The sequence below is a fragment of the Amblyomma mixtum genome, chromosome 7 (genome assembly GCF_055824585.1).
Source record: "Amblyomma mixtum isolate Tamu chromosome 7, ASM5582458v1, whole genome shotgun sequence".
Taxonomy (NCBI): Eukaryota; Metazoa; Arthropoda; class Arachnida; order Ixodida; family Ixodidae; genus Amblyomma; species Amblyomma mixtum.
Window position 1 is genome coordinate 39,260,416 of NC_143018.1, and position 13,449 is coordinate 39,273,864.

The 13,449-nt window shown below is 52.8% G+C and overlaps 1 protein-coding gene across 4 annotated transcripts in view; it reads left to right on the forward strand.

Annotated features, from left to right (window-relative positions):
• Window positions 1-13,449, forward strand: part of AdamTS-A (ADAM metallopeptidase with thrombospondin type 1 motif A) — a 394,663-nt gene that overhangs the window by 220,092 nt on the left and 161,122 nt on the right. For all 4 annotated transcript variants that reach the window (XM_089552346.1, XM_089552347.1, XM_089552348.1 and 1 more), the window contains one exon: window positions 6,823-6,991. In XM_089552346.1, coding sequence (XP_089408472.1) covers window positions 6,823-6,991 — 169 coding nt within the window. The remainder of the gene's footprint in view (window positions 1-6,822; window positions 6,992-13,449) is intronic.

Consider the following 13,449-nt stretch of genomic DNA (forward strand, 5'->3'; position numbering starts at 1 on the left):
GAGGAAGAAATGGGCTTGGGCAGGGCATGTAATGCGAAGGCAGGATAACCGCTGGTCCTTAAGGGCAACGGAGTGCATCACAAGAGAAGGCAAGCGTAGCAGGTTGCGGCAGAAAGTTAGGTGGGCGGATGAGATTAAGAAATTTGCGGGAATACGATGGCCGCAACTGGCGAAGGACATGGTTAAATGGAGAGACATGGGAGAGGCCGTTGCCCTGCAGTGGATGTAATCAGGCTGATGATGATGATGATGAGTCTATAGACTGTCTATTGACAAAAGTCTACTAAAAGTGCACGGCCATAAACCTACAGATTGTTTTTAGACTGTCTATACCATTTGTATTGCTTATAGACTGTTCTCTAGGGTTTGTCTATAGAGAGTCTATAGACTTTATAGACAGAAGTCTATAGACAGTCTATAGATTGTCTAAAAATTTTTAAGGGTAGTACTTGCAATGCGCCGCTAGTGCGTGGCAACCGTGAATCATGTTTCCAGGTAAAGCAAGGGCATACGCTGAAATTCGACACTTTTAATCCTTACGATTTGCCTTTCTCTTGAAATGAGAAGGCAGTGAGTAGTCGGCACCATCTTTACGAATGTCGCAGTCACTCTCAGGAAGTTGCGACTCAGTGCGTGGTAGTCACCCAGGAATCTCGCCATAGCTTTGGTAGCATTGCTGTTGCGTCCAGCGGCCGTGTGGACATCTGGACACCACCTTGCGACGAGGGCTCGGCTGCTTACGCCGCAGTCGAAAGCGATTAGTGCGAAATAACTTAGTCAGACCATCTGTTTCGAACGCACGTGTTGGGGAAGTCGAGGACATTTAAGTTCACCGCCAGCCCACGTAGCTTTCTGGGAACACAGTTTACAGCCGTTTCGAAACATCCCGTACCGTATCGTCTGTGAGAGGACTTGCCGGTGACTCTTATCGCAGAAATCCGTCGGGCGCTGTCCGAGACCGATCGTCCCGCTCTCGTTCCTAATTGGGCTGCTCCCCATCGCAGCGTTTACGCATTTCCGGCACGTTCCCCTCCTACTTCAATCGTTGCCCCGTACGCGACCAGGGTATGTACAGGGCGCGGCGTTGCTCGGCAAGGGGGGGGGAGACGACGTTACCGCGAATCCGTTGACTAACTGTAACTATTCGCGACTGGTGCTCATCGCGGATTCACGGCACGCCGCCCAGGGCTGGTTTACACGCATGAGCGGCACGGACCTAGTACGGCGCAACCAGGATAGCGACACACCGGCGACAAACAGACCGGCCGCTCGATGCTACAGATCGCTGGCGCCTCGGAGATGGGTCGGTCGCTTAACGTTTCCTGCAGGGAGCCCAGGTCTTGCGCCTTGGGTGTGTGGGTGTTGTTGCCCCGTGGGAACGACACTGCGTCGAGGAAGAGCCTTGTAGACCCCTCGGTTGCCACAGGTGGCTTTTGTAAGCGTTGCCTTTCCGGTGGCCGCGGTGATGGAAGGAACGGAAGTGTGCGACACGTGGTTTGGTTTGCGGCAATAGTCTGGGCGCGTAACTGGTTGCCTGGAAAAGGATGTCGTCGTTGAACGCTTGGGGAGTGACGCGTCTACAGCTATCTGTGGGATGCCTGGTGATGGACCGGGCGGGCCAGTGGAAACCGCCGAAGCGTTTCAATATAGGCAGTGTCACCGCCGGTGTTGAAAGGAGGTCGACTGCATCCTTGATCCTGTATATACGTTGACATCCATCATAGGTCTGAGTCTATGCTGTCAGAGCCCGCATTGGGGAGGGGGAGGTTCTTGACCGTTAAAAACTTCTCGCCAGCGGTCATTGAGAGTATACCGTATTTTTAGAGGTTTCGGGCGTACCTCGTGCCAGGAGACGGTTTGATGATTACTGACATGTCGGCTTTCTACTCTAGAGAACCGTTGAGTTCGCCGTGTTTTAGTCGATTGGTTTTCGAAGTCGCTTTGGGCTTGGCGCGTAAGCCTAATGTGTAATGATCCGCCGCGGAGGCTCAGTGGTTATGGCGCTCGGCTGCTGACCCGAAAGACGCGGGTTCGATCCTGGCCGCGGTGGTCGAATTTCTATGGAGGCGAAATTCTAGAGGCCCGTGTGCTGTGCGATGTTAGCGCACGTTAAAGAACCCCAGGTGGTCGAAATTTCCGGCGCCCTTCATTGCTGCGTCCCTCATATCCTGAGTGGCTTTGTGGGACGTTAAACTCCAATAAACCAAACTAATGTGGAATGCCTGATGTGACACGAGTCATCTGCTTGAAGACATCTCTCTCCTCCTTATTGGTGTCATTGTGTGCTTGTTTCCACTACTTAGGAGTTACCTGCTGTGAGTGTAACTCTACCGGCTGGTGCAGAACTTGTTGAATGAAAGGAATGCATATAGTTAATAGAGATTCAACACGAGAAGCAAGGTGAAACGAAAAAAAAATCGCATTGCTTATGACACGCATTGCTGGGGCGAATTTCAAGCATGTTCCCAATGGATATTAAAACATCCATGGACGTTCTAGGGACGTCGTGCGCACGTCCAAGGAACTTGCAGTGCCCATTGGGTTGCTATTCTACAGCACAGTCGGAACATACTCAGGCGTGTTCGCATGCATGGGAGTGATGTTCTTTTTTTGCTTTTCGGAAATAGGTAAGCAACAGGAGAGGCATGCAACAATGACAGTTCATCTCAAATGTTCAAGGTCTCTGATGCAGTCGGGTGAGAGCGGAGCGAAATCCTCACCGTTCACCATGGCCCAGGGCAGCTGTGGCCTTCCGTGCGGCTAGCCTACAGGAGTTCTGAGTCGTGGCTGGAGGGGCGCCGCCGCTCATGAGCTTTCCTATAAGCACCTCTTAACGGCGGCGAGCGTTCTCGAAGCCCGAGCGCTTTAACGCAACACCATTTCTTCCCGGTGTCTCGCCCCGCATATCTTTAAGAGACTTACGAGGCGAAAACTGCCCCGAGCACCGCTCAGATACGGCACTGGCATTGCGCAGCGGCAGCAAATGAATAAAAAGAAGTAGAGAAGCACTCAGGTTCTCAATGAAAGTTTCGCAATCAAGAAGGAAAAAAGTAAAGCGAGAAAATGTGCGAGGGGACGTTGCGTGTGTACGAGGTCATCAATACGCGCCGGGCGAACAGCGAGGCGTATATGGAGGCGCGCTCACAGCTGCCGCCTCTTGAGGCCGCTCGTGTGCGTGCGTGTGTAACATAGGCCACGGGCTCCCCTTATATTCCTTTTACGATGTTGGCACAGTTTTAATGAGCCGCGCTCGTTAATAACACTCGTAAAAACAAGAACGGGGCCAAGAGGAAATATCGCCGCCCGCGCGCGAGACTGCTTCGGTTTTTGGGCGGAGGAGGCGAGGAGGAGGGAGGTGATGACGCAACTTTCGTCACGGCGCAGCTCTTCGCTTCCATCGCCTTCTCTTCTTTATTTCGATCGTTAATTTCGTCGTTTTACTTTCTTTTTATTCGCACTTTGCTTCTTGCGGGAGTCGCAGCGTTAACGGGACCGCTTCCACTGAGTGCGTTGCAGAATGAATGCTCCCTTTCTCTTTGGGGCCTTTTCTATTTCTTTTTTTTTTCTCCCTGGCTTCGGCGAAGCCTTCTAGGTCTAGGTCGATCTGGGTCGTAAATGAAAACGACGGGTGCTGCTTTGTTTATCCACGCCGCTGACGTCCTCGCTGGCGCTCTAGCGCATGGCGGCGCCATCTGTTGCCTTGCTTTCAAACTGCGCGCGGCAAAGCGGAGGAAACCATAGTTTTTATTTTCCGGTCTTATCTGTTTGGCGAAGGACGCGCAAGCCATCTGGAAATTGGGGCAAAGCTTGTTGACGTGCGGAAAAGCCGAGGTGTTTTCTCTTATTCCTTGTTCTCTCTGTATCTCTCTTTTCTTTTGCTTACTCGTCTCCCCGCGCTGAGAGCTTGGGTGAGGAGGTCTGTTTTGATTGCCCTGCTTCGCCAACAGCACTGCCTCCACAAACAGGACGCCCACCCGCGCGCTTCTGGACCAGTGCAAGTCTTTCAAGTTGAAAGATCGACGTGAATCTTTCGGACGTGCTTTTTGAGGAGAGATCAGGAGTTCGTATTCTACGGCTGCACAGTCGCGTTGGAACAGCTTATCCGCGAGCCTTTGGTCTCCGCGAAGTCACCCCGTTTTTGTGTCCTGGCGAGGCTTGTCGGGTCTTTGCGCTTGATGAGGGCTGTCGTAAACGCTTGGTGCCCGAGAGCTGCTTGGTATGCACCCTTTGTCAAAAGTAAAGTGTGCGCAGGTAGGTTTGCTTCCGAGGCGGGTATAGAGGGGCTCTTGTACTATAACATCCGTGGAAGTCCTAACTTTCGGAAAGGTCAGGACGAGTGTTCCACGCATGAAGAAGCAGACAGCATGGCCCAGGAGCGAACTGCTTGGGCTCTACACCTCCATGTCACCGGCCTCCCTCAATGCGGATATGCAGCCTATGCTCCACCTCACAACTCACTTGCAGCGAAGTGAAAGCTGCGAGTGCGAAGTGACAGCTTCCACACGACTGCTGTCCTGGCGCGCTTGAGCCAACCACACAGTACACGAAAAGCCATCGCCTCGCGCTCCTAGCATCCTCTTCACTTGGAAGAAGTTGTTTGGTTTAGGTTTATGGTGGTTTAATGTCATGAGGGGCGCCGTAGCGGAGGGCTCCGGAAATTTCGACCACCTGGGGTTCTTTAACGAGCACTGACATCGCACAGTACACGTCTCTCTGGAAGAAGTTGTGAGCTAGATGTAGTTGGTACACCGCCTGCTTACTCAAACATCTCTATTGCTTCCAGCGTTCAGGTTCGCGACGATTTCCACAACTCCATATACTATAAGGCCCTTAGCAGCGGCCTGAGCGCGCCGACGACGTCGGCGCGCTAAAAAGGTATAACCGCGCGGCGTCTTTTAGAAGAAAAGCGCGCGTCCGCGCCCACGGGGGGCTAACTGGTGGGCGGCTCACGCTATATTTGGTCGGCGTCGGCCACTGGAGCGTCTCAAATAAAAGCCAACCTCCGCGCTTTCTGCTGGCCGCGGCTGCCTCGGCGCTCCCTCTCCGTGGGTGCTGCTGCTCCCAAAAAGCGCTCGCGGAAGATACTTATAAACTGCAGCAGCCGCGCTGTTCGCGGTCTCGTCCCCGCGGAGAGACCGAGGATGGAAGCCCCGGGGGCGCAGGGAGGGGCGGGGGCAAGCGTGTGTATATATCAGCCGGAGGCATCAGTCTCGTCGCGCTGTCTTCGCGTGCAGAGTGCATATATAGAAGGTGCGGCAAGGAGAAGGGACCCTGTGCAACTGCACTGCATGCTCTCCCTTTGATGTACGGCCGCAGTGCGGTTCCTCGCCGCCGAAAGGGTTCCTGTTTCCTCGGCAGTGAATGCGGGGAATTAAGAAACGCAGTAACCGCGGCCCCGGCATTTCCGCTGTTCTCGATTCGGTCTCCGATGTGTGTACCTGCTTTTACTGCGTTAACTGTAGATAAGGAAGAGACGGACGGACAGATTTGTGGGCAACTATTTGGAGGAGACGACTGCAGGGGGTGTGAGGCAGGCCTCTCCTTAAAGTCTCTCTCTCCATGGGGTGTGGAGGGGGAAGACAAGAGAGGCGGTTTTATTCGCACAGTGAAGTCCTTGCTTTGTTTGCAGAAGAAAATGAGGGCCTCCGTTGCAGTTCTCCCGTAGAAGGTTATTTTGTTTTCAGAGGAGGGGGTTGACACCGCAAGTTCCTCAGATGAGCTCTTGTCGAAAGGAAAATATAAAGGTTTGATGCCAGGTCCCCGCCTGCTATTTTACACAAGACAAAGAAAGGGGCAGGGGGAGTATGAGATGGGGGGCGGCGATACCGTAATACAGTGAACTACACAACTATAATTGCATGCAACTCAAGAACGAAGCGGGAAATGCCTCTCTCTCAAAGGAGGTCCTCCAGCGAGAGGAAACGACAGATTTTGATAATGTCTCGGATAATCCTCGGTTCTCCCGCCATGCTAGGGTGTCACGGGATTCACCGCCACATCGTGACACGTCGGCGCTGTTGGCTGTCTCTTTGAGAGGCACCTGCCGCTTCATTATTGAGCTGCATCCGACTAAAATGGCGTCTACGGAGTAATTGAACGTCGCAGCCATACTTGCATTTCGTAAGCGACAGGTTCGTCCTTCACCGACTTCTGATCCGTGGGCGGAAAGGGGGGGGGGGGGGGGGGGGCGCAATCCGGCTTAGCATGCACCCACGCGCTTAGACAGGAGTACTTTGACTGTTCATGGTAGGGATTTACTACCGGGCTTTAGTGTCCAAAGTTATTCAGGTGGTTCGTAAAGCAAAACTTTGACCACGCACTTGTGGGCAGTTGTGAATGGGCACTCCGCATACAACACAAAAGCAAAAGGCAGCGAGGAAGACCGGCAAGCAGGTTTCTCTGCAAGCGCGACGATAAGCCCATGATGGCCGACCTCACGCTACGAGCGAATTCAAGGCGAAAGCGCGCGGTCTTGTGTTACACTGTTTTTCAACCTTCTAGTGCGCATCTTTGAATTAAGCTTTCAGTGCGCTTTGGGCGCGAAGTGTGACCACGCTGGTTTGTGCATGTGAGTACAACCACATGGGAGTGGTTGTACACGGGATCGTCTGTTCCCTTTCATATTGATAGCAGCTGTGCCAGATACTTGCAGAAATGATTCTGTAAAGGAGATGGGAATGGACGGTTGGCTTTCCTGGATTCTAAGATCTCACAAATGTTGGGCGGTATTCCTTTAAGACAGATGTGTCTTTCGGCGTGTCACTCTCCCCGTGCCCCCCTGCCAACCTAACCCTATGCTTCTTCCTTTGTTCCTTCCCACAGACGGGCTACATACACTCTCCATCGCGGGGCATGTTCACCATCGAACCGGTGAGTGGCGCCGACGCCCAGGACCAGCGAGGCGCCCACGTACTCAGGCACCACCGCAGCGGCTATCCTTCCGCCGGCAATGCCACCTCCTCCTCCTCATCCCAGGGTCACTCGTCTGCCGGTGAGTGCTGATCTGCCCCCTCGTTGTCCGGGCCCATTTGCCGTTTTTCAGCGTGCACTGCGGAAGGCCGCAACGCGCGGCATTCATTTCCAGCGAACTTTACTGGAGAGGAACTCGAAGGAAAAGTTGGAGCATGTCGCGCGGCTTTTTTCCAGCGGCTAGAACTCTCTGGCGCCGTCCATTATCTATGCAGCGAGATATAGTGGGACCCCAACCGAATTTCTTTCCCTTGTTTTCAGCAGTTCTGAGCAATTCGTCTCGATGCCGCTCGAGGACGTGGCAGTCGGCTAACCTCCGCGTTTTGGACCAATTCGGAGTTCCGGATTTCGATCCATGGGCCGTATGCGGAACCTCTGATCTAGTGTGGTTAAAGAACTGTGCATCCTCCAAGCTTCGGTGAGAATTAGTGAAGTTATGTTTATTTAGACGGGGTGGATCTTAGGCCTAAAGGGAGCTTTAGTACGTTGAGTTCAGGCCGTTTCTCGCCGGCTGTGGATGCTGGTTTGTGAATGGTGACCGCGGTGTATCTAACATCCAGCAGTCCAACTATCGACTCTGACGACGGGTTTCCGGCAGTGGACCATCTGAATGACGGAGACATCCTCGTTTGTGGGGAATGTTTATCAGGTAATAAACTAAGATGGATGGATGCATATCATCCGTGAGACTGGTTTGGAGTATCCGTGCTGACGAAACAGACAGAATGTACCGCTGTAGGGAATCGTTGTACTCGCTTTCTTGACTTGCGGTTGACGTAGCTGTTGTATGTTAACACTGCGTCTTTACGCGGCTTTCCTTTGGGGTTTTTAGGGGAACCGAAGACCATTCAGAAGTCTGGCCTTGACACGACGTACATTTCCAGGCACCTAGAATAGATCGCTTCAAGGCCTTGACGGGACATGTTCTGTACGTCCTGAAGACGTCCCGCATTGGTGGAGCTTCAGTGTGTGTCTCTCCATATGTGATAGTCGGCGTAGCATTCTAAGACGGGGCCATATATCGTTGCTTTGAGGGAGGCCGCCGTTCTTTTCTGTGCAAAGTTTTAGCGCTCGCTCTGAAAGGAGAACACAATTGTTCCGTGCCATCGGGTTAAAAATGGAAATCAGATTATCCATGAAAGAAACAAGGGTTGTCACGAAACAGGAGAAAATTCTACATTTTTACAGATGCCCTAGTCGGCGACTTGAACGGTTCCAAGGCTTTAAATGAAATTAATAAATATAATTAATGTAATTAATGAAATCATGCTCATCTCGCTTCATTCGGAAAAGAAAACAGCGGCTGTATGTATTCTTTCGCAGGTAGCTAGGAACTCCTAAATCATACACGTAGCAGCTTCTCTCAGCGCTGACTGGGACGTTAGCCAGCGAGGTATAGCGGCAAACCAAGCTTTACAGGGTTAGTAAGTTAGCCCGCGTCGCTTCGTGGTACCTGAGAAAGAGAGAATTTTCTCTTTCTTTGCAGTAGTTCTTGTATGGCTCTCTCCAGCCCTACTTCCCTCCCCGTACGCTGACTCAAAACGCGGCAGCCTCGTACCATGCGCGCACCTGCTCTTCCGGTTTGTTTTCTTCCGTTCACTTTTTCATTTCTAAAGCAGACGGCGTCGAGACCGGGGGCATCCGTCGCTTAAATGTGTGTCGTCTGCCGCGTTCGTCGACACCAAACCCGGCGCACTCGCATCGAGACTGGAAATTAAAAAGTAGAAACGTCACCGCCGAGAAGCTTCTCGGACGAGAAAGTGAGCGCCACGCGAAACGGCATGAAAAATAATTCCTAGCGGAGCGCGGAAGGGGAGGTTTGTTAATAGACTGCACTCAAAACCGCCAGGAAAAAGAAAAATAATGGGGTTAAAACACTCCTTGTGTATACCGGTCGGTACGCGGAGGATCTAGACAGGGAAAAAAAGGGCAGACGAAACGGAATCTGCCTTCACGCAGAGAGGGGGCGAAGCAGACGACAGAAATGAGAAAATACGCAACTGCGGCGCTGTATCGCAGACCGGCGCGACAGCAGACGACGCGCGTATATATGCCCCCACCGAGGGAGAAGGAAAGAAGGCGACATTTCTATTTAAAATTCTGTTTCCGGCTTTTCCCGGCCGCCGGTATACACGTGTCATCTTTTGCGGGCCGCATCCTATGTGCCCTCCGCCTTTTCCCACTTAATCCTCCTCTCTGGAGCCCCAGTTGCTCTCGTCAGCCATCGCGGGGCGCGAACGTACACCTCCTAATCTCTTTGTCAGTTGCGGAGTCGCAGGTGACAGGAGCGCCTCGTTTGGAACGCCGCGTTCAAACGGCGTCTCTTCTGCGTTCTGCTTGCGTCTCTACCGTTTTCGCGTTATTTATTTTTGCTAATTCGTTTTGTTATGTGGTTTTCGTGCATGCGCTTTTTTGTACGCTTTTGCGTTTTCACTCTCGATTCGAGTCGTCGCTTGGCTGCCTCCGCCAGGGAGGGGTTAATGCGGCGTCCCGAGACGTGTCGGCGGTGTGTGGAGGTGCGTTTTTGGGAGCTGCGCGTGCGGAGCGACCGTCTTCCGGTTTTGAGTGCGTCGAGGTGCGCTCGCTCCGTCGGTGGCAGCGGCGGCTCTTGTGATTTTGGAGACAACGAAGCGGGCTTTATTACCTACCGGCTTTGCTGGGACAAAGCGGGCTTGTGTGATGACGGTTGTGTCGTCGGCCTCGGAGAGAACGAAATTTATTAATAACCGAGGTACGCGCGCTTTATAGGGGTTTCGCTGTCCTCCGAATGGGAGGATTGTCAACACGCTCGGAGCTCCTTATGAGAAACTTCGTGAGGTGCTGTCTAGAATGGCTGGAAAAGAAAGAACCATATTTGTATGACTATTGTAACGTGATCGGTCACGCGCGTAAGCATGTCGTGGCGTAGAGAGCCTTGTTTTTCAAACTATATACGAACATCAAGATGACTAGCTCACTCAGAGCTTTGGTTATTTGTGAAGGGAGGAAAGGGGTAGATAGAGGGTTGAGCTACCTTTCGGCTCGGTAGACCTGAGTCCGGAGAGTTTCAACGGGGCCCGGGAGCCGCCTCTACCCGGTGTATCAAAACACGGGCTAAGCTGTTGGCCGCCTCGTTGCCGGGGCTACCCGCTACGGACCGTGAGGCTGACGTCATGGACCGCAGCAGCTTCAACGTTAGAGTGTAGGGGTCCGTGTGGGTGCCCAGGGACCACCGTGCCCTAGACTCCTCTGTGTAAATAAAGTTTTACTACTGCTACTTATTTGTCTATTGCGCATTCAGGTTCAGGCTGCGTGTCGACGATTTGTGTGAGAGAAACTGTAAAATAATAATTGTTTAACCGCAGCGGTTTGTGAATGAGGACGCCATTGCATAACCGGTAACCACGAGTTTGAAAAAAACTTCGTAGCATCACCTTTGGCCCGCGGACTGAGTTTCTGTTTCGGTTTGCTGCTCTCGCTGTTTTGAAATGGTTCGATTCGGTATTTTGAAAAATGATCAACAGCAGTAGTGAGAGAGGAATTTGATGTAACTTCTCAACTATAAAATGTTCAAAAGCATCCCGAGTTCCATTTTACCAGGCCCCATTTCTGCTCACGCTAGTCGCCAGCGGCAGTTAGGTCTGCACGCCTCAGGCTCTACTGCATTGAGCATAGATACTGTAGCTTCTCAGCGTAAGTGGTGTGCCTGAGATCACTCGAACTCACTTAATTCCAACTTGTCATTAATTCGAAGAGACCCTTTGGTCACGTAAACATCGCTTGTATTGATAGGAGTAGTCTGCATAATACGAACCAATGTCTCGTTAATTCCCAGTTCGGATTACGGAGAATCGACTGCCTCACTTATTAGTGCGCAGTTATGAGGGTACTGCCGCTCCGTCGCCGACAGCGCCTCGTACCTCCCTCCTCCCATCTCCCGGCAGTGCGCTACCTCCGCGCAGCGTACGGGCATCAAAAAGAAGCCCGCGCGGGAGGCGTCGGCGCCGGTGGCTCTTTGTGTCCGTCTGGAGCGGAAGGCGTTAGCGTGGCGCGGCTGGCGCCGGCTGGCAGGCGTGCCAAAACGCCGCAATTTGCCTCCATTTCCGACGGGGTGCTTCTTCTCCACTTCTTCTTCCCGCTGCTTGTTGGCCTTCGCTGATTTGATTCCGATTGCGGGCCAGTCTAAATAAAAACGCCCCGTTAGGAAGAGGAGGTGGGCGGCAGCAGCAGGAAGGGCGACGGGTAACGGGCCGCGCCGGTGCTCTCGTCCTTGCTTTGAACTTTCTCTGATATCATTTTTCCCTTTTATATTTGGAGTTCGTGCGCCGTGGCTTCTGCTTCGCTTTTGCGCTCGAAGCTCCTCACTTGACGTCCGCCGTTCTTTAAATAGTGGTAGGCGCAGGTTTAGATGTGTGTAAACTATATCCGCCTCGTTAAATTCGCCTTGCGTTAAATCACCCTCCGTCGGCCCATCGTTGTCAGTTCCTCGGCCCGAATGTGGTTTCTGTATTTTCTTTTTGCTTTCCTGGTATATTTTTGTTGCGTAATAAGAGCACTACTTGGATCGATCTGCGGTGTGCGTGTGGGTTGTTTTTGTGCTAGCACAGTCATGACACAGGTGCTGGAGATTATATTGCGAAGGAATCGAGTTTGTACAAAGTAAGCCTGATGACAACATTCATTTTTTTTTTTTTGTGATTGCATTGTGGACAAATGGGTGCGCCGTTGAATCACCATAAAACGGTGGGTGAAGTACCGTTGAGCGGACTGAGAGAAATGTGTTCAATTCGTACTTTAACATGCTTGAAAAGTTAACACGTAATGTCTGGCTAGTTGGTTGTGCATGTTTAGGACTACAGCGGAGTAACAACACAGGCTAAACAAGAAGAATGGCTAACCAAGAAAACATTCTTAGAAACATCCGTCGCCGTAGCTAAGTAGGTAGGGTAATGCACGGGACATACTCAGGTCGGGAGTTGTTTTTGTTATCTTGTTAACATGGCGCTTACCCAAGAAAGGGGATTGCCCAGGGTTCGGTGAGGAGGGCGAACAGAAAAGGGTAAACTGGCTGCAAGGTAATGAATGCGCTTAAGATAGCACTGGTGGTATGCGGTTGTCTTTGTCCTCGACTATCTGTAAATCAGTCTTTCTGGCATTACGTCTACGCGAACGCGCCACGAATCTCCTAGCGCCGTAGCGTCCAGTAACGTTCGAGTGCGATACATGCTCGACTCAGCGACTTGTGCCCGTGGCAAGGACGGTACCGAGGCAGCGCTGGATATCGTCGGCGCAGAAGGAGCGCAGTGTCGCAGCGACGCTCGGAGGCTGGGTCGTCCTTCGAAGGCCACCTCCTCGGCTTCGAGAGAGAGCAGCTGGCGAGAGAAATCCAAGCCTCGCTCCTCTCGCGTTTGAATCTGCAGCTCGTAAAAAAACGACACCGTCGTCACTTCAACAATCTCGGCTCGTTTCCCACCCGACTGGGGTGGCTGCATATCCATTGCGCATCTCCTTCCGTTACACACGCGCCGACCTTGGCCGCCCTCGTAACCTCCAGGTCTCTAGGCATCACTCGGCGGACGCTTTTTTTGCTCAAGAAGGGTTGTTTTGTTGTTTTTTTCACTCACTTCGACTTCTGGAAGCAGAGCTATGCAAGCAACAAAGTAAAGGGAAGGGGTAGGGAGGGCATGACGTCACGATCCTGCTGTAGTGTCGTCCTTGCCCGTGCGCCTGGGACGCCCGGCTTCTTCGGCGTACACACAAGGCCGTCTGGGAGACCGTTCGATGGCGACAGTCTGGCAGGGGGCGCAGGGAGGGAGGGGGCGGGGCAGACTGCCGCCACGGCGTCGGGGTTTCCAGTGACGGAGCCCTGTCGAGAGCCAGCACAGCGTATATGCCTGTTCACGCTCCCAGCGAAGCAGTCTGTCTGCACTGCGGTAATCTGCCTCTCTCTGGGCACGAGGCACACCATGGACGCAAGGCTGGGTGGTTGTGACTCAAGCTCGTGCAGTGCGAGCTAGGCTAAAGGAAGGGAGAGGGAGGGAGGGGTCTTGACGAAGGAAAAACCCCCAGCTGATCTCCTCGGTCCCTGTGTTTTGTTCCTGTTTTGTTGTTCCTGCTGAACCCCCCTCTCGAACAGTGTCGCTTTACACTGGGCACGCTCGTAGAAATCCCGTTGCACCCGACGTATCGTTTTGCTCGACCCTCTACCCTGGCCTGGGAGAGAGAGGGAGGGAAGATAGCGTGCGCGGAGGATGAGGAGTGCGTTGCGGCCAGTGCCGCGCGTTAGTCTCTGTCGTTGCACTATCGGATCCGCGCGCGCTCTCTCTGCGTGGCAGCGTCAGAAACGGGACTTTTCCGTTTCTCTGCCACACGCCAAAGAAAAGACGCTGTGAGTCACATGCCTGTCGCATGCGCAGAGTTTCACGCTGGTTGGTACACTCCAGGAGCAACGCTTGTTTTGCAACAAGGCGCTCCTGTTTCGGCGTCTACGCGTTGGCTACC